Source organism: Fistularia commersonii, chromosome 17, assembly GCF_037954325.1.
Source record: "Fistularia commersonii isolate RoL2024-O1a breed Wild chromosome 17, RoL_Fcom_v1.0, whole genome shotgun sequence".
In the NCBI taxonomy this organism is placed as follows: Eukaryota; Metazoa; Chordata; class Actinopteri; order Syngnathiformes; family Fistulariidae; genus Fistularia; species Fistularia commersonii.
This window is the reverse complement of record NC_141300.1, coordinates 9,975,479-10,003,023: the sequence shown is the minus strand read 5'-3', so window position 1 is coordinate 10,003,023 and position 27,545 is coordinate 9,975,479. Positions and strand designations below refer to the sequence as shown.

The following is a 27,545-nucleotide window of genomic DNA, read 5'->3' as shown; positions in this document are numbered from 1 at the left end:
CAGCTTTGAGGCTGACAGTCAGCTGCAGGTTCTCCACCCTGCTGGTGCCACCTTCTGCACAGTAGCACTTCAGCTTCCATCGACTCATTTAGCCCCGCTAACACTAACTGAATCTGCGTTTGGATCATGTGTTACTGAGCTACAACATTCCTGTAAAACCTTTACTCAGATGAGAACATTCGGTAATTGATATATGTTTCTAAAATGAAAAGTAATCCAGATTATCTTAGGCTATGCTTTTCTTTGTTCCCCATGAGCTTGTTTTATTTATTGACTATTTCTAAGCTTTATATCAGTTTCCATAATAGTCTATGGATAAGATAGACCTTCGGTCGCCATCGGCATTTATAATAATAACTCATTACAACATCTGCATTTCCATCCAGCGCCGCTATCAAGTCAATATAAATTCAATTTTTTTTTCCCCCTGTTCAATTTCAAGTGGATGAACAGTGCCGTTTAAATGATAAGAGTTTAAACATTGCATCTCCAAACATGTCAAGCGTGCAAAATGATACAGTTGGTACTGCGATAGCTGTCTGAAGCCGTGGACTCGGCTTTTAATTTTACAGCGGAAAAAATGACAACCCTGAGAAAAAACAAGCTTGAGAAGCAGTAAATATATATAAAAAAAAAAGAAAAGAAAGAAAAAAAAATATATATATCTTTTAAATTTGTAAAATACAAATTGACAACAGTCAGAGTCTTTATTTATTGCAAGGATGAAACGGTTTTGATTCATATTTGGCAAAAGAAAAAAAAATGACAGCTCTTTTATCTACAAAATACATGTGTCAAGCCCGGTCTGAGAGGAGCAGAAACAAGTGAGTCTAGAGAAACTAAGCTTGCAGATCAAGTGTGTGAACATGTGTCATCTGTTCTAGTTCTCATAACAGCTACAGACCTCAATTTGTCTTCTCTTCTGTCTGTTTCAAGTGTAACCAAATGAAAAAAAAGAAAAAAAAATGTAAATAAATGGTTTCTTGCTACAAATGAGAAAACCAGCACGGAAATAGAAATAGACCGAGGCAGACGATGGATAAATTAAGACAAGTGGGCTACGAAGAACTTAAAGCTACTCTGATGGTATGGTCGTGGTATAATTAAGACATCCCTTAAGCAGTAATTTTGTAACTAATTACAAGTTGTAACATGTTGTAATGAACAAAAAAGTAATGAGTGATGATTTCTGGAAAGACAAAACTTCATTTCATGACCCTTTTGATGCAGAATGATGGTGCCAATTGGCATCTTGATTCGGTGCATCTGCAGAGCATTCAGTTGAAACTGAAGAGAAACCTTATTAAAATTTCTTTCTTCACTTCATTTATCCACATATAGAAAGACCAAAAAAATGGAACGATAACATTAGATGAAATTATTGGCGACCCTACAGGGTTAGAAATGACAAAAATCCCACAATGGCTATTGAGTTTTGAAAACTTCACCAGGTTGAACAATCTTGTGTTTTTTCAACAGAATTATTTTTAAATTGGAGACACTCCAGGAAAATGTAGTCATAACAATTACATTGATAACTTATATATAAGTCAATCAATGACCTTCTACTGTGTCCCCAGTGTTGCAAGACTTGCCAATGTTTTCCATGGGAGACAATAGAATTAAACAATAATAACTATATTATCTGTGAAATATATCTTTGAAATATATTCAAAGATAGAGGGAGATATGGCCATTCTTTCCAAACAACAGGTAAATAAAAGTGGGATGTAAAGCAATAGGTGAAACAAAACTGCAGACTTCAGTCGAGAGACTGCACATCTGGCGTTTGAACATTTTATATGGAGTTCACACATGCAGTACACAAGCGCTCCGGGTGTGTGGTATAGCAATATGGTCGCCCCGTTAAATATTTTAGTCCGACAGGACTTTATCCGGTCGAACTTTAATGAGTGAGTCTAGTTAAACTTTATTGGGCATGTCCAGTTGGAAGACCCCTATTAAAAATTAATTTCCCTGAAAAGTCCTGTAACTTTGGGAGGACCAAGCAACGAATTTCACAGGTGAAAGCGACTGCCGGTATAAACTTTAGCTGAACACGGAGCCAACAATACAGCTAATTCAAACGTCTCAGTCAAGCGGAGATCGCACTGGCGAGTCATTACCAACGACGACCAGAAACGCTGCTATTGTGGTAACAACAATGGTGGCTGATAAGGAGTGAGTGGATTGTTTGTTACAAAATGAAGAAAACTGCCGAACGGAGATCGATGTAATCACTAAAATTACCGAACTATCGATGAAGACTAAAAAGAGAGGTTTACAAGTGTGGTGACGCACTGGATAGAATTGCATATTGTGCAAGAGTGAGTGGTTGTATTTGCGACAAGGTACGTGACTACATGAGCCAATATCGGAACCTACAGCATTGATTGAATACAGATGAACTTATCAGCCTTAAGTTGTAGCATCCTCAGTGCTACACATCAGTGGTAATGTCAGAAATAATCCAAATTTTTTGGGGGGAATTTCTTTAACGCCAAAGACAAGGGAAGGGGAAGAGGGTGACGTAAAGAGGAAGGGAGGGCGAACAAGTCCTTCTTGGAGAAAACACTGTTTGCCCTGTGTCTTTCACTGTTGCCATGGCTGCTTCTCCCAGTGAGGTAATAAGGGGCATGAGAAAATACATATGCAGCCTCACCAGGAAATGAGGAAAGCAGTACATGTATGATGAAGAGATTCGGCTTATGCATTTGACATAAGATGCCCCATTAGCAATGAGACATGTTGCTTGGGTGCATGTGAATGATACATTCTGGTTTCAGATTTTAATGCAGTGATAGCTGGTGGGATTCGAAGGGAACCACCGATTGTTCACCCTTCATTTGCCATCATTCTACTGCGTTTTGGGCTCCTCACAGCGAGCGGAACTGATTGCGTCTCCTTCTCATCGGTGCAAACGGCGGCATGCCCAAATTCATCCATTTTGATCAAAACCTAATCTTTCCTCTCCATCTTAATGAGACTGAATAGAAAGGGATAATTAGACTGGAAGTGTAGCTGGCGGCATGATCGTTAAAAAAAAAAAAGAGAAAAAGTTCATTATTTTGAAAAAGGAGAGGAAGTCACAGATTTTGCCGGAGGGCAGCAGATTGGGAGATAATTAGGGATTTTGTTGCGCGATCGTGATTATTGATGGCGGAGAAGAAGGTATTGTTGGCTGCCATTACGTCCGACCTGCCTTGAAACAGATCTCGCGCCGATACAAACAACAGGTGTGAACTTGCATCTCGGTGCTCAACGAGGCTTTTTAATGAATACAAATTCCCAATTAAAGGATGAAAGCATGAATATACATATGAACGCAACCACGACAGATTCGGGCATGTAAAGATGCATCTGGTGAAGTGAAAGTAAAGGACCCTGAACAAAGATCCAAAGAAAGGGGCTGGAATATCAAACGGCGGCAAACGGTTCGTATATTTAATTTCCCAGGATAGCAGTACATGAGGAGGGATAGCAGTAATAATTTGTAAATTTCTGCGTTTTACTGCAGTTTAACAGAAAAAGAAGCCAAGATATGACACGTATATTTACTAAACTTGAAGTGAGTGGCTAAAAGAACTCCAATTACGCAAATCCCTTGACCTTTGTGAAAGTGCGCAAGATGCTGAAGTAACAAAACAAATCTTTGCAGGAAAAGTTCCAACACTACAGTACATTTAAACTGGACCACTTTAAAACAGCTCTTCCGAGAGGGGAAATGTACTCATCGACTAGCCCACTTATACTACAGCCAGGGGTCGTAGAAAGGCGAATATCATACTTGTTTATCCATTAGAACATCTGCGTCTAACACTTTGCTCAAACAGGACCCGGCAAGATATCTTCCAATTCATGTAAAAGTATAAATATATAATGATATTTAATGTATGTATTACTGTTTTTCACAAATCACAAAACCTCCCTATGGTGCAAACGAGCCGTTCCAACGGCTCCCCCCTTTGTTTGTCCTTGTGCCGTAAATACGGGTTTCGATGTAAAATTGTTTTCTGATTGTTTGCTTGCTGTGAGGCAAAAGTGCCAACCGTTTCCCGCTCATTTGCAATGCACCTTCATACAGATCGCTCATAATTTTTGCGTTTTTTAACAGCTAATAGCATTCTCTTCTTATGCATAATAAAACTCCTTGGACCACTGGATATCTGACGATCACTTTTAGAAACTGACGTGATAATTTCAGTGACCTGTTTTGAATATTTGTTATTTTTACTCACATCTTAGCAGACTAAGATGTGGAAGTTGAGTTCAAATTCAGTTGGAAGTACAGTTCTAGTAGCCACCTTAGCAACTAGCATGTATACTTAATCTTATGACAATAATATTGAAATTACATATTATTGTTTTGATTTCTTTAATCAAAGTATATTGTTTTTACTCACTGTCGGCCTACTGTGTATATGAATGTCATTAAAGAATGCTGTTTACTCTGACATGACGCGCCCTCTTGAAACCGTTAGGTGGGTAATTTTAAAAAATACTTGAAGCTGCTGTGTGTAATTGCCAAAGCCAGTGATGAGAAAAATGAAAGCATCCTTTACGCCACTGAGAAAGCTTGGCTCACACTTCAGGGAAAGAAATCCACTCTAGTTTTAATATATCTGACACCATTATCAGCACTAACCTGTTCAAGAGCTGATAGCATTGTTAAGTCACTTCAATAGACTCTTCTAACCACGGTCGGGACAAAAAAAAGAAAAAACAAAGTGCGACGCTAAATCACTCTCGGACAAATCTTGCATCAAGTTCGTGTCACACTCTAAAAAGTGACTGATTAATAGCACAGAAAAGAAAAATAGATTAACGTCCAGAGGAGGTTTGAAAGTAACACCTCGTGATGTGCATTCATTCATTTTTAATTCTCTTTATTTTCACGAAGGTCATTAAAAACAGAGATGTCAGAGTTCTTCCTGCAGTCAGTAAAGTCACCTCTTTTTGGTCATTCGAGAGAAAAAAAACACTTAATGCATTTTCAGATTGGCTTCACTTATCAAACACGTAGGCGACTTTTGTGACTTTAACCTTTTTTTTACCAGCTCAGGGCTTCTCTTATCTGGACCGAGAGAGCCGGCCTTATAAATAAGACACTAATTGAAGATAGAAATTTGCTGAAAATGTAAAAGCGGGAGGAGACCGGTTTAAAAGTGAGGTTGAAAGGAACCCTTTACCTTGCAGATCCACTGGAGTTTGGCCACTTTGTTCCCATCCGCATTGCCAAAACCTCCCATAAAGTCACTGTCCATCCACATAAAGTCGTTCCTCTCTTAATGTCTGTTTTCCTTTTAAGTCGGGGCTTAAGAAAAATCTTCTCAATGTGCTGAGTTTTAGAAAAAAGGGACAAAAAACCCTGACAGAGATATAAAATGAACAAACAAAATAAAACAAAGTAAGATGTGCTGAGGACAGAACAGGCCCCGTGGTGGCAGACGGGCTAACAAACTCTCCAACTACGACCTCAATCTTTTCCATTGATTTGCTGACAGGGGGATCCGATTACAAAATGATCCATCCTGGATGGCGCTTTCTATCAGGCTTTTGAAATATCTTATTAAACATTTATGGGACGAGGCGGGGGCAAAAGTTATAACAACCCACAATTCTATTAGCTGGATTTATCGCTTATACATGTATCATTGGTTTATCTATTCGGCTGTGCGTTATCTTTACAGACGGACTTTCATTTTGGCACTAAAGATCCAATTTACACGATCAGTGGGGTCATGTGTCTAATATTTAAATAACTTGACATGTCACATTCGATAACAGATAACGCAGCCGGCAGATGATGTGCCGTAAAAGCCGCTGAATTTAAATGTATGAAAATAAAGGAGTTGGGAGCATAAGGGAGGCTGCCGTCATCTCCACAGTAGAGAGGATGGGATACTAGAGTGACTCATGAAAGCATAAATCCCCTCAGTGCATTTGAGCGTTGACCGTAAGTGAAGTCCGACTACAAAGTGAAGCGTTAAAGCCTTTCAACATTCTGATGAAAGACAGGCAGAGGCATCAGATATGCTGAAAGAAATCTCTGCATCCTGTCTAACACTAGAATCTAATTGAGTTCTAAACTAGTCAGCTTAACCCTCCCGGTCCTTTGTAAACAAACAACAAAAAACGCGCGCAAAATTCAAACTGATGTTGAAGACGTGCTTTGTGACAACGCCATAACATTGGGGATAACTTTTCATGCACCAACAAGTTACTCATTAAACGCTTTGCAAACTGGTAACTCAACAGAAGCAGGTGCAACACACTTTATGTAGTTCTGGTGCAGGTTTTAATTTCATTAATGCACTTTTATACCGCTTATCCTGCAGTCAGGGTAGTGGCGGGACTGGAAGCTATCCTTGCTGTCATTGGCCAAGCGGCAGTTGTCGGTAAATCACAGTGCCAAATATAGATCCATAGGACTATTTCGCTCTCATTCTCCAGTTAACCTACTTCATGTTTTTGGACTATGGGAGGAAACAAGCAGACATGGGGAAAACATGCAAACTGCACAGAGGACCCCTCTTGGAAGTGAACCAGGAACCTGCCAGGTATTCAAACCAGGCGTAAGTGCTAACTGCGGTGCAACCGTGCATCCCAAAAATGCATTTCCTGCACATTTGAATGGAATGACATAAATATATATATATACATATATGTGTGTGTGTGTGTGTATGTGAGTATGTGTGTATATATACATATATATGTATATATATATATATATACACACACACACACTTTTTAATATATATATTTTATATATGTGCGTGTATATATATATATATATCTATATATTTGCCCTAATGAGTCAGTTTTGGCTCAAATTTTATAGAGTAATGTTACTTGTTTTCATTGCATAGTTTTCATGCACTTAAGGTTGCTTTTTTATTTTATTCTATTATTTTTTTGTATTTTTATAACAGTTGTGGTTAATTTCAGACGTTCAGCTCCTTTCACTGATGCCATCAGTCACACAACTAATTGGCACTCAAATACTTTCGAAGCACAGAAGTATCAAATAATCTGCGAAACAAAGGAGAGCGCATCCGGACTGTCACTGTCTTCATCCTCCGGTTCATTCGCTCAGTTCTCTCCCCCTTGAAGCTCTCAGCCAATTAGAGTCACTTGTGAGACTATGTCCATCTGGTAGCTGCCAAAAGCTTCCCCAAAATCCCCCAGGGTTGGCAGTGAGAATATGGTGTGTGTGTGTGTGTTACTCCCTAATGTCACCATCTCCTCAAAGACTTAAGTACTTCTCATTGTACACTCTTGCAGAATTACATTACAGCATCCTACAAGCACTACATCAGAACTACATGTGAACAAATCATTCTGTTACGACCCTTCTGCTGCTGATTTGCACATGGATGGAGTAAAAGTAGCCCTCCCTTCACGCAAAGGTAGATTTAAATACAGCGTAACCTTCAAGAGCACACATGCTCGTGGAGCATCGGAACAAATCCTGTCAAATGAAGTATTCAAAATATTTTGAAAAAAATAATGATTAACCGTGCCAGGGTTTACAGAATGTATCTGCTGATTGACAAGAGAGGGAAAAATAAAATCTATGAAACAGTAGGCACTAGAAAAACACCAAGGCGAAGCAAAGAATAGTGCGATAAAAACTAACGAACGGAATTTGAAGGATGTTATCTTGATGGAGGTTATGGTTTATCAACACATGAATGGTATAAGATTTACATCACTAATTTCCGAATAGCATCTAGCTGTGATATTAGCGCTGGACAGGTCTGTGTCCCTTGGTCAGATCTGTGTTTTTCATGTGTTGTTTTTTTTTTTTTTTTTCCCATAAATCAACTTTCCAGTCTCTTGTCACAGATGGAATTATTCATCTCGGTATAGGCCCAGATTTTACGAATTCATTAGGATCATTCTTTGTTCCTTGTAGCATGGAAATCTAACATTTCAAACATGGCGGTTGATCTGCTTTCTCAAAATGTGTTATTTATTTATTTATACATTTCTGATGTGGGAAGCCCTGCTGCATTCTTATTATTGCTTAAAATGTCAGTGCCTTGGTATTATTATTGTCTTTTCCTTTGCTACTAATGTGAACAATATTAATACACCAATACATAGGAAATTATTTGGCCCAAAACACTGCATGCTCCTTTACATCATATTTGATTTTTAACCCCCAATAAATCCTGGATCTTCATCTTGCCCCATCTAGGTGGTATTGAGTCTCCCTCAAGATTGTTTTTTCTACCAGAAGCTTGTGAGCATGAGGTTGCTTCCGAGGATCTTTTGCTGTTCCAAGGCTTGCGGCACTCTCACTGGGATCAGCTGGAGCCTTCCTCCCATTTTGGGGGTTACTGCTCCAAAAGCACCACTGGGACCGCTTTCGCCTTCACTCCTTGCATTTTCTCCAACTCCTCCTAGAGGCCTTGGTAATTCTCCAGCTTCTTTTGCTCTTTCAAACTGATGCTGCGGTCACGTGGGATCGCTATATCCACCACCGAGGCTGTCTTCTATGGCGTGGATGCCATCCCTAGTCTTTTTTTGATCCTTTCTGCACACTGCTAATGTATAGATCCATGAGCTAACTCATCTTAGCTGCTCCAATGCCTGACAGCAGCTTCCATGTTGTAACCAGGCAGGTCATCAGCCAGTAGTTGGATGGTACCATCATGATGAGGACTGTAAGTTATCGGGTCAGCAATAATGGGTGGGATCCTAATTTTACCGGGTGGTTCATCCTGGATTGCGGTTTGCATCGGCAGCAGGTGCAGATCATGTCAGGCCATGATGGTGTTAGGCTCATCCTCTAAGACTCTGTCTTGGATGTCTCATTTCTCCCGGTTTCGGTTGCGGGAGGCTACAGTAGCGTGCAGCCCCTGGGCATGGGTGATGCATTGTTCTCCCAGATTATATAATGAAAAAAAAATGTAAATGAAACAAATATGGATATTGCATAAAACAGCCACCTTTGTTGTAGAACCATCTTTAAAAACAAATGTCAGGCGTTGGTTTTGGGAAAATAAAAACGGTGGTGTTATCAAGCATACACTTCAGGTTTTTAGCAAATTATGTTGGGCGTTTTAATGCATTATGGATGTTAGCTGAAAAATGGGACGTGCATTTTAAAGTCCTTGCTAATAACTAACCTTGCAAATGCAAGTAAAATTATAGGTGCGCAGTGATCTTGCACAAAACCAAAACAGGTATCAGACATTATTTTTGGCTTTTACTGAGTCCATTTTTTTTGAAAGACCTTTTTTTTTAATGTATTATTCATTTTCTTTTTTTGGCGATGATCAGTGTGGGCTGAAATTAGTGGTGCTGGCTAATAAAAATGAGAGGTGTTCTTAATGGCGATCTGGTTGACAAAAGTCAGAGTGCAGCTTGACAGCCGGGCAAATTTGTGTTACTTTGAGTGTTATAATCGAGGGCTCAAGCAAATTACAGATCGGGTGAGCAGTGAACCTTCCTTGTAAAATTACAGACAAAAAAAAAAATAGAAACAAAACAATGACATAAATAAATATTTCTCTCAAAGACAGAGACTGGTAAGAGATTTTGCTTGAGAGTAAAATGTAGAGAGAGGGAGCAGAGCAGAGCAGCGAAGCCTAAAGTTGAATCCTTCCTTTACTGCCCATCACTACAAACATCGACCAGCACCACTGACTAACTATCCAGCTGACGGAGAGCAGAAAAAAAAAGTAATTCCCTACCAAGGCATTTTGAGAAGCATCAAAACAACCACCCTCTTGGTGAAGTGTAGATGCTGTGACAGCTCTACAAAACATCTCGGGAAACAGGGTCGTGAACATGCACAGAAAGAAGCGCTCACACAGAGAACATAGCATCTCATTTAGCATTTACTCTCACCGCTCTTAATATGACAGGTGTCAGCCATGAGAGAGGAATCAGAGGGGAGACGGAGGGAACACGGTTTCCTTTCACAGCGGTGCAATCCTGACTTCCACAAGGAAGCAATGAAGATATAGGAAGTGGGCTCTTTTTTGCATGACTGTCTATCTGTAGCAGATATGCGGCAACACCTTAGACTCTCTCGATAATAGAGATGTAAATGAGGGACAGTTCTTTCCCTCCTGCCTCCCCAACCTGCCTCTTTTCCTTTTGTCTTGCTGTCCACCCTTCTGTGACAATCTGTCTTGAAAAAGGGCTTTTCAAAACAGATGGGATGAAAACAGCACAGCAGGAAAAAGGGGGAAAATAGGACAGAAAAAAAAAAAAAATGAAACGGTCCAGAGACAAGGAGTCGGGTGATATCTTCGTAGGAACAATACGGGGAACCATGCAGAAAAAGGATGGATGTTACAGGAATAAACTGCTTCAACCGGCTTGACCTGCTCATTTCAATACCAGCTCAATTTGGGCTGGGGAAAATTAATGAAAAGAGCTGTCTTGAATACCATTTCCACTAAAAAAGGGAAAAAATTAAACAGAAAGACTAACACTCAATTAACATTCAATGGTATGCTAATAAAATACCCAGGGAGTTTATTTTTAACAGAAGCTGCATCACATCTATGGATGTTTTGAGAATGTAGGATAGCAGAAGATCAAGGCAATGATGCAAATGTTCATAGTGCTAAGCGTAAAAAATATAGAATATTATCAAGAATAAGTTATTTTATTGCCATTTAGATGGCCAAGGATGGATGTGAATGTAGCTGGACGTGAGCAGCATAGGTTTCAAGTGGGCTTTCAGATTTTTTTTTTTTTTTTTTTTTTAAATCACTGTTGAAAACAGAGCCGCTTTCATTGAAATGCATGGAGTCCCAGCCAGAAACAGCGCATACGGATTCTACATCGGATGTCACACCTGAAAATAGCCAAGAATACTGGTGATTTCCATGATAAAACTCAGAAAGTATTTTTAATGTATTTCAAATTGAGCTGAATTTGAAAGGCTGTAGCAGCAGACCAGAAATGAAGTGAGTATTTATTTTGAAAGGTCAATTTAAGATACCCTAAAAGTGCAAATTATGTATATATATATATATATATATATATATATATGAAGACATGCATGACTGCAATTTCAAATTGCAACACCTGTTTACATTTCTTTGCAATAATATGTGTGTTCATTATTGCTTTGTTTGTTTTTTGTCACCCCATCTGGCTTCACTGTGTACAGCAAAATAAGAATTTCATCATACTGTACAGGGCAACAAGTTTCTAGACTGTACATACAACAATAAACACTTTGAATCCTTGAATGTAATTTTATCCAAGTGATGGGTCTACGCCTTGTTTTACTTGTCATACTCGTTGTTGATCACCGTCCCTCCGTATCCCCATGGCCTTTTCTTTCCCGTGTTTTCACACTCGTTGCATCACCCAACACGCACAGACACACACACAGACACCTATCGCTTTTCACTAGCGGTTCGAAAGTCCTTGAGAAGTCTATTAGGTAGACGTAGATCACTGAGTAGAAAGTGTTTTTCTCTCTATTATATATCAATCACATGAATTGGCAGCATTTACTGCATCCCTTCTTCTCCCCTGACACCGGACTGCCTTATACACCGACACAATCATTCACACTTGACTCAATCTGATCCCCGTAAAAACATCTGAAAGAATCATGACCTCTTAGTATGTGTCAAGCAGGTTTCGCAATGATGGAGGTCAAAGCAAACAATGGCTACTGAAGGTTGTGGCCACACTTGGCTCACCATCGCCGGGTTGTAACATTACATGAAAGGTTTCGCTCAAAAGAACGAATAAAAAGTTTTCAATAGCCTCGTTTGTAATTATGGACTGACATGATCAATATCCTATTGATTTGTTCTGTAAAACAAAACACAAGTGATTGAAAAGAGGAGCTTAGAATTTAAAAGACTTATACATTACATCACCTGTTTATATTTAACTGCATTTAAGCATGTTCTATATGTGTAGAGGTGAAGGATGACATACTTTATCAAGAGCAAAAGCGGTTTTACGGGATGCCAATATTTCTTTAAACCTATTATTTCCTTTGAAAGAAGGATTATCATAAGAGGGTTGTTTTGCTGGCGCTGAAGGACCCAGGTGACAAAAATTGTAATTGTTAATTGCCTCCATAATTAAAGAAGACTCTGCTTGGTGGCAATTCATTTCATACCCCCTATAAAGTGGAAAAAAGGAACAAAGAAACACTTGCTTAAAGTCAAGGAAACGTTCGGGGTTCCCTTTTCTTGTGTTTCCACCTCTGCAAAGCTTTAATAACAGTAGTCAGAACTCGGTTCTTTTTCTGGACTATGGTAAATAACCTCCCCCTTTTTTTTTTATTTCCATCCAATAATCTTGGAGCTTATTTCTGAGCTTTTATAGCAAAGAATGGAACGGGGAATAAGGGAACAGGGAAGCAAATTAGGTCTGGCAAGTCATTTATATATTTATATACAAGTACAAAGAGTGAGGAAGATAACATCTATACAGAATTAAATTCTTCCATACATCAAACCGAGTCCAAGGAGTGAAGATGTATCCGCTTTGTATTTTTTGTTGCGGGTAAATAATTGCAACCAGAATAAAGCCTTTAACGTTTGTTGTCTGCTGACATCTAGAAACCGCTAACCTTGGGCTGGATGGAAGCAGGGAAAATGAGAAGGAAGGCAATTCTTCCGGAAAGAGTGGAATCGGCCAACAGTTGAGGAGCGGATCCATCTCTATGGGTATGACTGGTCCCACAAAGCAAGGTGATACATTTCGGTTTTCTACTGAAACTATTACTTTGTAATGAAAAGACATGTCAGTTTGAAACAAAAGACATATCAGGTGCAATGTACCCCAAGGTGGCCTAAGAGGTCCTTGCCTCTGGCGATGTGCCATTTGGCCAGGTCTATCGGTCATTGAGAAAAAGGCATAACGGGGAATTGTGCAACAGTGCTCACCTTTAATTCTCCTGCCACCAGCTTTGTGGGCTCCTTACCACTTCATCCAGCCGGTGTGAAAACATGCTAAACTGCAATGACGTACAAAAAGGGGATTGGAGTCACAGTGAATTTCACACCGGCTGTTGGTCATACTTGACTTCAACATGCAGGAAGAGGGGGCGCAGATCATTTCAGAGGAGTGGGAGGCAAGGCTAAACCTTGGAGCCAGTAGACCTTTGGATATGGGAAATGAAAATAACGACAGAGGTGGAGAATAGCGTTGACTTCATTAAAATATAATTGACTGTGCCCGCAACCGGGCTAAAAGTAATGGCTCATTGGCCAGCGGCACTTGACATTTTTCTATCAGATCGTGACATGATCACATCTGGCGTGGGTAAAACCACTTGGCATTTTGCATTTTAAAATAATTAGATGGCATTAGTTTAGGTTTTTTTTCCCCACCTGTGGGCTGTGGTATTACGAAGGTTGACAAAATGCCTCCTCTTCACATTTCACATGCCCTACTCGTCTCCTAATCCGCAAGCGACATTTATGAGGAATCAAATAAAAAAAGGTGTGACATTAAAGTCTATTTATTGCTCTGAGCAAAAGCTTGATCAAGAAAAGTAAAAAAGGAGACCTGCAAATGTAACACCAACAAAGCAAATCCAAATTCGCCAATGTTTTGAGGCAGCATTATAGGATGCAACAGTACGTTCCTTTACATTCCAGTACTTTATTTGCGTCAAAGGTGAGTTTCAACTAGTTTATTTGATTGTATTCCAACTACTCAACTATTAGCATTTAGGAAGGTCGTCTGCAGTTTGTTATTATTAATGACTTATGTACCAACTCTGGCAACGCTTATCCCAGCTGTCATTTGTTGCCGGTCATTCACGCAGACATGCAACCGTTCACCCTCTCATTCAAACATCATGTAGTCGATTGTTAACGCTTTCCTGTTTTGACTTTGATAAATGACTGGAGCACCCTTTTCTGGAATTGAAAATGACTTGCTTGTGCCAAAAATACTTTTTATAGATTTAAGTACAGTAATATGCTTGTTCTGTTTCGTAACAGAGGTACACGATACAGCGTTGTCATGGTAAGTTTTCATGTTTTGATTGCACAAGCAGTGGAAATTTTGGTTTGTCATTCCTCAAATTTGTTGCTGCTAAAACAACAAAATGAGCGTAGGCGGAAATTTGTTTTATTTCAGCCTTGTATGGTAGTGATAAAGTATTACGAGATATATAAAAAAGGAAAACAACAGTTGCGTTTTCTTATAAACTACATCAAAGTTCCCTGCAAATCTTCAATTCAGTTCTGACCTTTAACAAAATATTATGTTTTAGTTTGCATTCAACACACACGTTACGATACCTATATTTAGCTGACATGGGGGCGAGGTAAAATACCATCCTTTTTATTACAACCACAATCACACAAAAAAAGATGCAAGCATTGAAATCAACAGAGTGATTCTTCCTCTCCTTCCTTGCATCGTCTTCCGGAGAAAAGGAGCATTTGCAATGGAGCCCCCAGGCACTTTAACATCCCTTAGCCTTCTGATCATCTTCCCATTCTTTAAGACTATTTAACCACACTTATGCAGCCCAAAAGACACCCTGATTCTGTTACTGTGAATCCTGAAGATGCAGATCAGTTAGATGATGACTTGCTCAGCACAGGAAACCGCTTGACTTTTAGTTCTTCCCTGTCAGAAGTGGTATCTATTGCCTCATCTTTATGATGATGTGGCCGGGCGTGTTCAGACCTAACAGCGGCGAGATAACAGTTTGTTTTGAGTTGACTTGTTGTCAACAGCCCAACCAAATTCTTGTGCCAGTTGATGTGGTAAATTTTAAAATATCTTCAAAGCCTTGCATTGAATTGTTTTTTTGTTTTTTTTTTTAATAGCCAATCCAGACCATGCATAGTTTGGTCTGAAGTAGCTGCATTTGGGTTCAATTGTATTGCAACCAATCCCTTTCGGAGTAGGGCTCATTTATTGGCCGATTTGTCAATTTGCTCAGCTGTTCCCATTTGTCTCCATGTTGTGGGGAGTTATCTTATTGGCTGCTAGTTGGATGGCATCAGGACTTTCAGTGGGTCCAGTTTTTATGCAAGGCATTCATGGAGCAAAGTTATTCTTAAGAACTGTAGAACATGTCAGGGCTTGGCGCACTCCAGCTCTTGCTGCCATGGTTCCTAAGATGCGCGAGCCACTGAGCTATGGCTTTATGCAGCTGCTCCTTCTTCCTTAGGCTCTCCAGTGAATGGCCTCAGGTCGATTGGTCTTTTAGGATATCGTCGCCTCCTCACTCAGATTACAGCTGGAGCAGTGGAGTATTCCTATTTATACTTCTGGCAAGTTTCTCCAGTGTGCCTCTGTACTGATCAGAGTATCTCCTTCTAACCTGTCCTTCATGCTCCCCTTGACAAAGCACCTTCAAATTACCATATCAGACTCCTGATGTCACTGCGGGTGATAGTTGTTGGACCAGTGGGCGAAGAGTTGTTTCTTTGTCTGCTTAAAGGGTTTTCTGATCTGTGCATCCGAATGCCTCTGCATATATATTTGTATAATAAGCTTCTTGCTGTGTGAGCCGGTATGTCAAAATACAGATCGTGATATTTCTTTGGAGCTTTGTAATTTTTTTTACGTTCCGACACATACCGCTTGGTGAGAAACTCCACTCCAGATGAGGGGTACGAAATTAACTTTTTGACTCACCAGCCAAGATGGCGGGTAGGTGAAACTCTTCCTGTTTATTTTTTCAGACCAAACTAATAAAAATGTCCTTTTCCAGGAGTGTCTCTGTATCTGTGTGCTTGTAATATGATAAGTGACCTCAATACAGTGAAGTCATCCGCAAAACTCACCAGCTAAATTCAGTGCCTCGCTGATCTGCTCACTCATATGACTCTTTTTTTTTTTTCCCTCTTTTACATAAGTTTCAATCAGAATATGGACAAGCTTTTCCATCATGTTGTCCGTGACTGGCACACGATGTGAATGGAGCACGGAGGCAAGGATTCTGGATACGATGAGAAAAGGATTTCTTTCTAAAAAGTTGAAGAGGTGCCTTATCTCCAACTCCAATTTCACTGCTGTACAACTCTGACCCAACCAGGGAGGCATCTATACACAGAATTTTTTTTTTTTCCTCTCAACCAGTGAAAATTCAAATCTCCTTAAAAGGATCTTTAAATTGATTCAGGTGAGCAGGAAAATACTGAGTAGACTGGCCTGAAACTTCTGCTTCGAACCATGCTACTGTTACTGTTTTCTCCCCACACCCAAACTCTGACAACTCTTGTTAGTACGACATCCAGTGCCCTGCCTAACCGGGACATCATGCACGGCAAAGAAAGAGATAAAATCCAAGAATAGCATGCTTTCAGTCTTTTGTCCTTCTCTCTCGTTCTCTATCTTTCTACCCAAACCGGTCAAGACAGAAGGCCGCCCCCTTTGAGCTCGGATCAGTCCAAGGTTTCCACCCGATAAAGGGTGTTTTTTTTTTCCTCACCGCTGTTGCAGCGTGCCTGCTCATGGGGGAATGTTGGGTTACCGTACATCATATTTAAAGAGCATGGTCCAAACCTGCTTTTAAATAAAATGAGTCATGATTTGGTGCTGTATAAAATAAAATTTTACTTGACCAGCTATGTGGCACATGACCTTTGGGGAAAAACCTACTTGAAGTTGGTGTTTGGTGTTTTAGGGAGGAAGGCATCGCCATAGCTAGAGTTGTCGTACCTGCCAATGTTTCAATGTTAGATCTTCTACAAATAGAGCATAAGATTATTCTCAAACAGTGTTGATATATCATCAAACTGCCTGTGAATTGCCCCAAACAATTAGATGTGAGCTGATATAGTATCACATTTTGCTGGCAATATGGTGAAATATTGTGTTGCAACTCTACTGAGTAGAAGTCAATATAATCATTCCTACACAAATGCCAAGGTCCAAAAGAGACCACATGTAGTGATCCCGTTGACAGTACACAAGAATAATCGAGGAATGGTGCACCGTAATTTCTGGACTATTGAACACACCTGAATATAAGCCGCACCGGCTGAAAATAAATAAATACATATATGAGTACATATATAGGCTGCATTTGTCTATAAGCCGCAGGTTACCACATAATAACAGGAGATATTTATATCAGAAAGATGTTATACAGAAAGATGTTATACAGAAACATTTTTTTTTTTTAACTTTTAACTAAATAGATACCGGTAAAATCCACAAATACATATTGGAAATGCTTTATTTCCGAACAGTGACTGTAACACAGCGGATGAAAATGATTAATAACAAATATCACAAGGAAAAGTCCATCCATCCATCCATTTTCCATCCTCACTTTGTCCTACTCTCACCGATCGCTATCTTCGTCTTCCTCCTGCGCACTAAACCCTTTAAGTCGTCTTCAGTGTCGGAATTGAACAACCTCAGGATTTCACAGAAAATTCGTTGGTCTGATGTGACGAGGCTACATGTTTTGGCTGCATGAAGCTCATAAGCCCCCTAAAATTCCCCAAATTAGCCACGTCCTTGTTTGAGCCACAGTGTTCAAAGCGTGTCAAAAAAGCATTGGCTTATAGACCGGAAATTACGGTAGTCATTCCGACAAAATGTGTATCACAAAAGTGTTCATAGCGGGTGTGATGACGGCCCTTTGGGATGAAGAAGGGTGTCATCTTGCAGTCATTTTGCTCAGGCAGGAGATCGCAGAACCATAACCCAAACATATTATCAATAAAAGGGCTTTATATTAATCAATAAATCAAAGTAAAATAGATTACTCCCAATAAAAGGAGGGGAACTAACTTAATTTGTAGAGAGCGCATTCGACTTTCCGCCGGATCATTATTTTAACAAGCGTTCTTTTCAGTTGGTCAAGGACGATGGTCTGCGCTATTCTAGCTCCGCCAAGGGCTTTATCTGTTGGACTGGTTAAAGTTCTCTGCACACAGATGTGATGATGGAGAGGTTTTCAAGGTGCTCGGAAAACAGGCACGGCGGCGGGGTTGTCAGGTTTAAGTGGAACTTGATGTCTTTTCGCCCATCTGTGAATGAAAGGTACCTCGGGGGGGTCAGATGTTTTTGAGGGAAGTCTATTCATGCAGACTGTTGTGATTAAGGTATGCACTTGGTGATAGCCTTTCAAAACGGAGAGGAATCTATTGTCGTGTCACGTGGGACCTTAGGCGATGCCGGTCTCAGCCACATCCCTGATACTGAAAACAATGAGAGCTGACTATTCATGCAAAACCCGCAGATTGAGGCTTTGAGAGACTCTTCGTTAAACTACGTTCTTACATTCCTGCTGTCGATTGTGTCGTTTTCAAACAACCATTTTGACTATATGCACCGGGTACTGACATAAATTAGGTGTAATTATATTCTAAAATAAAATCAAACTGCATAAAATATACTTGTGAAGAAACGATCAATACCTGTGAGTATGAGTAATTACAAAATTGCAATTTTTTTCCATCTTTGCTGTTGCAAGGCTCCCCCTGCCAGCACTGACCACTCATCACTGTTGGATGTAACATTTCCCTTTCAAATGCAAGCAATTACTTGACTCATTTTCTAATATTAACTACAGTTAGGGGGACGTGAGACTGGATATGCATAATAACGCTTCAGGGCAAAACTGGGGTTACCAGGAAACCAAAGACTGACACAAAATAAAGAAAAATATCGAGAATTTCCTTGCAATGTTTCTCCATTTAGGAATAACAATGGGACGTTGATTATTTATGTACAATTCGGACACTTCTACATTTCTGCGGGAACAATACAGTGATAACTTCGTACCCATTGATAAGTAATATTTTTTAGTATGAATTCACATTACGCTGCATTATTTCACTTTTACAGATGAGATCTCCTGATGTAGGTGATTTAAAAGCACTTAAAAGCAAGAGGAAAACTAAATCTTCATGTTATTTTGGGGTTAGTTGTTCCTTAACAGCCACAGATGATCTTTGCGAACTTCCCCAAAAGTGCCCTGTTAATATTTGACCTGCGAAAACAAGGCTTCAGCAAACCTCACGGCAGTGCTATTTGCCTGCTTGCTTGTTCCAGTGGATGATTGCACTTAGAGGCACAAGTTGTCTTTGGCATCACAGAGGTCTTGATCTTCTCATCAAAGTTTGAGTTTTCCAAATTGTCAAACCACCCCTTTAATCTCAATACGATTGTAGTCCTCACCTGGCAGCTCTGGTTGTTGATAAAGCATGTGCATGTTATTCTGACAGCTTCAGTGAACTGACAAAAGCACTTTAGGATCCCAGTTTGCTGAGAAATATTGCTGATGGCTGCCAAGTCGGCGGTGCCAGGGTTTAGAGAGATCCATTTTCAGAAAGCAGCCCGAGCTGCGCCTCTCATCTGGTGCGTGAGGATGTGCTGTGCGTGCTGTGGTATGAGCCTGCAGCTTTTCAAAATGAGCTTTATCACACATATTTTCCACAAGCTCCAGCATGTCAGACCCTGTCCGGTGGGCCTTTGTGCTCACATGCTCACCAAGGGGAGTGTTTGATGGATGGCATAATGGCCAAGTTTAACACGAACACCAAAAAGTATGCAAAGCGAAACTTCCGTCGTCGTGCGGGGTTTACCCTCGTGTAAATACAATTAGCATCTATTTACCGTCTGAAATTTTCTCCCATTAAAAATCTGCATATCATCTAATCAGTTAATGACTGATGACTTTCTTATCATCAGTATGTCTTTTTGCAGTGTGTCCCCAGTGCAGAGAAGTTAAGAGTAGCTCTTCCAGTCTCTAGTCACATAATCAGCCAGAGAAGTCTAAGGCTTCTCCTTGTACCTGTTTGTTTATGTCTAGCTGTCTTGTGCCAGACTTGTGCCGTCTCACTTAGGAGGGTGGAGGTCGGCCCTAGACAGGAGAGGTCGGTCTTACGGCTTTGTCCACACATCACCACAGCTGATCGCTCCTGTGGATGGTTGGGATTCTCGGCTAAGATGGGGATTACTGACCCATGTCGGCTTCCCACCTTTACAGCAGCTACTTTGGTGCTCATCCAGTCTGAACTTAGAATCCAGAGAATTGAAAAGATGTGTGTCTGTGTGTGTCTGATTCATTTGTGTCTAGTACTTCGTTACTGTCTTTCACCAAGTAAAACGACAAGCGCGAGATTGCCAATATTCACTCAAGCAAAAACTACGAGTGCCGTGTTAAACCCTCGTCTACAGCACTTCACATGTCAGGATATTCCAACAATAGAAGATTTGTAGTTGCTTGATTTGTGACCATATATGCGACATGTGAGTCCATACAAAAGAAGCCTTCATTCACAGATCGAGTGTACAACACATGGAAGAAGAATGTGTGCAGTTGCTATTGTAAAAATGTGACTTTTACGAAAATAAAACAGTATCATTAGTGCAATAAAACATGCAGAGATTGCACCTTTTTTTTTTTTTTTTTTACAATTACCGTAGTTTCCGGATGATAAGCCGCGACTTTTTTCACGTAAACAACGATCCGGCTAATATATGGATTTTTTTGGGTGGGGGCAGTAACGAGCTTCACGCCGCTAAAACGTTTATCCTCGTCACATCGGACCGATGAAGTGACCGGGAAATATTGAGTCCGTCAACTCCGACACCAAAGAAGACGACTTTGACGGTTTTAGTGCGCGGGAGGAAGCCCGAGATAGCGATCGGCTAGCCGGTGCGGCTTATATTGAGGTGCGCTCAATAGTATAGAAATTACGGTAAATGAATAATGGTAGCATTCATAAACAAATTCTTGCACATGATAAATTACGGAAACCCAATTATTGATGCAAAAAAAGAAGAAAAATGACAATGAAACTCTGACAGTGATGCTAAATACTGTAAAAAGGTAACAATGCCATGCAATTAAACAAGTGTAAAGAGGAAGAAGATGCAGTTGGTGGACCAACCTGATTTAGCAAAAATGTGTTTTCATTGGACGTGGCTGGGCAGTTATGTCGGGGTCTGGATATCAAACGCTACATAATCTATAGACTCTAATCGACCATTATGTGTGCTGAGGTGTTTGTTTGGTTGGTTGATTTTTTGTTGTTTTAGTCCTGATAACATTCATTGTGAGGAAAAAAAGCCACACTGTGTTGACTTAATCCTACACTAAGTCTGTTTTGACCATTTTGCTTTTTTTATGTCGTTTACATCGGGATTCAGGATTTTCACAAGACACGAGTTTACATCTGGTCCCAATCGGTAAATTCATCTATAGACAAGTATTCTTTCTGCTCAGCTTGGGGGACGGCAGACGGACTGTCTTTGCACGAGGGTACACCTCTATTTCTTTTGACATGTATGTTCTCTCTTGTCCGGATTGCAGCTTGCTACAGTGTGCCATCCACTGGATATAGAAAACCCCTTTTTCAGCCAGGTCTCGGTTGTTTTGTTGTGCGTTCGAGTGCGATGGTCGTGTTCACACCTGCCCGAAGGACCACTTTGAGAGAGCAAACACTTCAGGCTTCACTTCAACTCAACTACACAAGAAAAGAGAAAAGGCGCCATGTGTAATATCTTATTTTCTAACATCTACACATCGTCACGTTTTATTAAAATGTTCATCACGTTTCTTTCTGTCTCCTCACTCATTCTTCCAACTCATTTCCTCTTCTCGCCTTCTTTGACTGCCATTTTTTCTCTATTCTTCACTCGTTCAAGACATGTATTCCCATCTCCTTCATACTAGCGGTTGACTTTCCTTCTCCTGGCTCTTAGTCACGCATTTCTTTTAAACCCCCCCTCTTTTGCTTCTTTTTCAGTGTTTCATCCCTCTTTCTCATCCCCCATCACCTCCCCTGCTTCTGTCTTCCCTCCTTTTCTGCTCCATTTCATCTGTCATTTCGCTCCCTCTGTCAGTACCTGAGAGAAAGTCTTCGCCTCACTCATTGGCTCTGCTGCGACTTCTTGTTTCACTATCGGGCCCACTGAGCCTGCACTTTCCGACTGGTTTAGAGTCGCGGCAGCCACCGGGCGCTTAGAGAGTCGCAGACACAGTGCCTGCCTGGACTTCTTAGCGTCCCCTTTCCATTTCACTCGGGGACTGAAGAAAACCGCAAAAAATGAAAACAGTCCAGGCCTGGACAAGTCTATGAAATGCAAACACGGGTTCTAAGCGGGCTCTGCTGAGGCAACACCTCTCAACCTCTGTTACAGCCCAGCCAGTGAAAGACACTATAAAATAAGCGCGGTCCAAAAAAAGAAATAATCACTAGCACATCATCAATAATTGGTGATTCTCAAGAGATATAAGGAGAAATATTACATTACATTAAATTACATTTGGCAGACGCTTTTATCCAAAGCGACTTACAATAGAGGACATAAGGACTGCAAATAACACTTGCAACTACAAGATGCACAAGAAATATACAGAACAATAAGCTTGGGTTATTGAGTTTTTGTTTTTTTTTTTGTTTTTTTTTGACAAAGACTTACACAAACGTACACATACATACACACACTGTATAGCCTAACTTGGTGCCTAACCTGATCTGGGGCAGCTCAAGCATCAGCGCAGTAAATAGCCCTGAAATACAAATGTACTACTAGCAGGAGTTCATCTGCTAAATAAATTGGTCAAACTCAAAGTTTTGATGGTGAAGCACAAACTGTATCAGGAAATGTCAAATGAGTAAAATGAAGATCGAGCTGAGATATGTAAGTGAGACAACTTTTCAAAATCGCCGGCTGAAATTCTAATACGCAGTGTAAAAATCGAGCTGTTTCATTCTAGATCTCAATAACGTAACATTCCTGCCTACAGTCAACAATCAGACTATCTCATTCTGCTATGAAACAGGCTGAAGTTTCCATTGTGTCAGTGTAGTTAATAGCCCCAGAGACAGACAGAGGCAGCCAAGAGAGGAGTTAGGGCTGTCTGTCAGCCCCTAATGTCTGCACACAACAACCCAAACCCAAACTGACAGGCACACACCACACTGACAGCCCACTAACAACACACTATTGTTCCTTCTCAAATGGCCGGGACACACCTTTCAGTGCCCAGTGAAAGAGGGAGAGACAGAGAGAGCATGGTATAAAGAGGACGCACAGAAATGGCACACATATTTGTCACAGTACTTTGTATATTATATATAAATATCCAACCGTGAAGGTTGGAAAATACTGTATATCTTATATATTTTTTATGAACATAGTTCATGGAAGAAAAAGGCATTTGACATTCACGTTATAATTGTTAATGACGAGCTGAAATCAGACTTTTAACATTTCTTTCATCACTTTACTAGGTTAGCCGATCATCGCTACAACAATTCATCTCTGGTTAACCTTGTTAATAATTACTGGGTTTATTGATGAATGTTTTTTTGTTTTTTTTTACTATTCTCATTTTCGTGGCTGGCAAGTTATAGGCACAAGACAGTTTGACTCTAAAATTCGAAATAATTAAATTGACAGTAATTGATTATTAAATTGTATTAATTAAATGGCAAAGGGCTCAAAAGTTAACAACTTTTCAAATTATTAATAGCTGCCGCCTGAACATTTTCTGTTTTTTTTTTTTGTTTGTTTTTTTTTGTTGTTTTTTAAACACCCATATCACCATATTGCTATATTTCTTTTTAAGGCATTTTCAAGTCATCATTATTATCATTATATGTTCCTTTCATTTTTTTACAAAAGATATCGTATGGTTTATGCCGTCACTATTTAAATTGGATTTGAAAACTTATGACCCATCTAATACTCGGAAACATTCACATCATTATGCTTCAAATGTAATATGCTTCTCCCTTGAAACACACACACACACACAGACACAGACAAACAGACACACACACACGCTTTTTTCAAAGTACCCTGCAGTGGCTGCCATCCAAAAACATATCATCCTTAAAAGGGCACAATTCACTCAAAACCAGGTTCCAGATTATTTCCAGCAGCAGCAGCAGCAGCAGCAGATACTCAATACGCCTCTGGTTTCAAAAAGAGGATTAGGCATCTTTTTTGAAATGTCCCGTTTGCTATATAAAGTCTTTGTACAATGCAGGATTTGAATTGTCACTGCATCCCTGACTTATCAACACTTGTGTGACATGAGAAAAATATAAAAAAAAAAAATAAAAAAAAACATTTTATAAATGTATAATTTTAGATTCTCATTGTCATAGCCAGCCATTGAAATAATTATTGCTGGTACTGTGGTCACAAATGGAAGTGCAGCAAAAGGAAATATAAACATGGCGATACCACATATTCATAACGGTCAAGTGAAGGTTGTTACATAAAAGATGCATTGTTGTTCTTTATTGTATGGATCTGACTTAATTTTTTATGAAACTGGTATCAGCACTATAGAAGCTGTAGAGATTCAGAAAACTGAAATAATACCTTGATGACAAAAAAAGGTGGTTCTTTCAACCCTACCTTTTGCCGAATCTCTTCTTCCATCTTGATGGGAGAGCCGAACTCGGCAACTTGACGGACCCCCTCGCTGGCGAGGCCTCCGTACCCCCACAGCACGTAACCTCTTGAGTGGGATGCCCCAATCAGTGCCGACCAGTGGTTGGCCCGTCCTGGGGTGGATAAGCATTGATATTTTTTTGGATCAGTACATGTTCTCGTTAGTAAGTCTGACAAGTAGTGACAAATAACTAATTAAATTAACAGGCTTCTGTCTGCTCGGATGACATAGATTTAAAAAGAAATCCCGATGAGGGAAGGAGCTCAAGTTCAGTTGCTTATGAAAAGGGGCTTTGTGCACTGTCAAGTTAAATCCCATTGTGCAGGAGAAAGCATTGGCAACTTGGAAAGAGGTATTAAAGTGGTGCCGTTACTCTTAATCATCAGTAAATGTCCCTATCAACTTTATGCTTGATCCGTTTAAGCCTGAATCGCTTGCTTAAACGCTATCAGTTTATCTTCATGAAGATGCTACTACGCGGCCATGCAGGGCCCAGCGCGGTCATTTGTTTACCCTGAAAAGTGCTTTGAGTGGCAGCAGTGCAGAGCAAGTGACGGGCAGGTGGTAGAATTATTCGAACGGATCAGGACGAGGACTTGCGCTGATCTGTTTGAACGAACCCCACTCAAGATGTTCCGAAATGATCCTTGCGAACAGTTTGTTTACGATTTCTTAGATACCCAGTATGAAAATCTTGTTTCTATCTCTGGCTCCACGTGGTACCTTTGAACCCCTGGTCTTCTTTTTATGATTAAACATCAACCAAATGTCACTGGAGCTCCTTCCAGAAAACATGGGACGCCTGAATGCAAGTGCTGTGTCAAAATCGTTTTGCAGAACATAATTTCATGATTTTCATTCTTACTCATTTGGGGAAAGGGGGTGGTTACTTGAGGTTTCTTTTGTCTATTCATTCAATGCTTGCACTCTTAATTATTATGATTTATTTACACTCTTCTATTATTTTTCCACGGAATTTGTTTGCTTTCGTTTGGAATTATGTCTCTGTTATTACTATTGTTACTGGTCACAGCTGCAGGACTGAAATGCAATCACACTACATTAGCAAAATTAGATTTTTTTTTTTTCCTGGATCCTCGTGTTTTTGAACTCACTGGGATAGTCTTTGGGATGTACTTTCTCTGACCAGTTTCCATAAAACGTGAGTCTGTACTTGGCAGTTCCACAGGCGCAGCATTCCGTGGCAGGGGCTTCTGTTGCTTCACCAAGCACTCTCTCTGCAGGGAGACCATAACAAAACAGCTCAAATATAAACACATAGGGCTTAGCTTAAATGCAAAGCATGTAAAATCACAAAAGTCAACAGATTGTAAACCCTCCAGACAATGAGGAACCTGATATGTTTGGGACAAATGCTCACCTTTACCAGACTGTCGTGTGAAACCAGAGAAAATGTCACCAAATTCCATCGCCGGGATAAAGTTGTGACATATTAGCCTTGACTCAGGCAGAAGACTCATAAATATTCATTTGCTGCACTTGTCTCTTTTTTTCGCTAAGATAGGTCAAGGGGGACTACTTGAATATTTATGAATTACCAAATTACTCTGGAAAAAATCCTCTGGAGATGTCTCAGTTACAGCATGATGAGTTGGGAATCAAACTTATGTTACCATATCGAAACAGGTTAGCCTGATTGGCGTGGAGAAGTAAAAGAAAGAATTTTCAATGTCTGAGTCCCTGAAAAGTGATTAATGTATTTGTTTAATACCCAAATCACCATTTCAAAACGATGTCTCACGAGTGTCTTTTCGCATCAGACATTTTCCTAAATCTTTATTTTATTAACTGTTAAATGCTTGCGTTGTTGTTTTTTTGACCTGCGGGGCCACCTTGGAGAACACAAGCAAGGACGAGATCCAAGAAGTGAAGTCAGACACAAGGGGGAAATATAAATGATGCGCACGCTCCTGTGAAAGCATGATTAAATTCATTGCATCTTTCCTCTGTCGCCGTAATATTTTTTTAAAACCCGAAAGAGCGGGCTTGTTAGGTCACAACTGGAAAACCGATAATGACACCATGAGGAGCCGTTAAGGAGGAAAAAAAAAAAAAATGGCAGCTGCCATTACCTTTCTCACACAGCCGTATGGTGAGGGAGCCTTCATCCTGGAAATAGATAATTCTCTTCTGGACAATGCTGGCCCTGCAGAGAGACAGTAAAATGGTTAGAAAGATGAAACTGTGAGGAAAGAATAGAAGAGAATAGCTGGACAGAGGGGGTTCCAAGAAGGCATTTTTTTCTCTCTCTCCCAATATCTAATCCATGTAATCCTCTGCAAGTGGGGAAGGTAATAGGTTTCCCTGAGGTTTCATTATGGACACACCTTTTCACAGAGGCAGCACCGTATTCTTTGAAACATATAACAGAATCCCGATGTCGCAATATGAAAGGTAACAATCACGGCGGCAGAGGGAACAGATACCCGAAATTACAGCCGTTCTTAGCCGTGCTGCAGGTGAAAGCTGAATTTGAACTAGTCAGATAATGATGTAAAATAATATTTCAACATGACAAGGGAAATAATATCCTGCAATGCTCTGATGCTAGGCTTAAAAAAAAGTTTTCATTTTATTGGAATAAAATAGCTAAATCCCCGTATTATTTTATATTACCTGAATTCTTCTGTATGTACTGATATATGTATCAATAAAATAGATAAAATGAAATAAATTAAATAACTTTGAAATAATTAATTCAAGCATTTATTTCTTCATTGGTTTGTCAATAAGGACCCCTGCCTATGTGCAGGACATAATGCGGTATTTTAAATGACCATTTGTTACCTGAGATTTTGTGTTAATAACTGTGAATTACTGGAAGAAAAAAAAAAAACATTAAGGTGCCAAATGATATTACAGCAATCTGAAAAGTGACTTCCAATTTTTTTTTTTTTAAAAAAAGAAAGAAAATCAACTTGATATTTCATTTGGCATAACTCCCGAAAGAATTGCGGTATGACTGATTAATGGTCTAAAATGACGTACAAATTAGCAACTAATACACATTACCTTGAAAGCAAAAGCTTTTGGAAGTAAAATAAAATATATTATAAAGGTTATGCAAATTCTTTTTTCCATCCATTCCATCGTCTGCCACTTAGCACGCAGGGCGGCGGGGGATGCTGGAGCCTATCCCTGCTGTCAACGGGCGAGATGCTGGGCTAGTCCC

General features: G+C 40.0%; 1 protein-coding gene across 1 annotated transcript in view; it reads right to left on the bottom strand.

Annotated features, from left to right (window-relative positions):
• The window catches only part of LOC147225066 (spondin-1-like), a 105,565-nt gene that overhangs the window by 44,672 nt on the left and 33,348 nt on the right, over positions 1 to 27,545 (bottom strand). The window contains exons 4-6 of the mRNA XM_086163880.1: positions 26,446 to 26,519; positions 25,468 to 25,590; positions 24,316 to 24,464 (exon numbers count right to left, since the gene is read on the bottom strand). Of these exons, the coding sequence (XP_086020006.1) occupies positions 24,316 to 24,464; positions 25,468 to 25,590; positions 26,446 to 26,519 (346 nt within the window). The remainder of the gene's footprint in view (positions 1 to 24,315; positions 24,465 to 25,467; positions 25,591 to 26,445; positions 26,520 to 27,545) is intronic.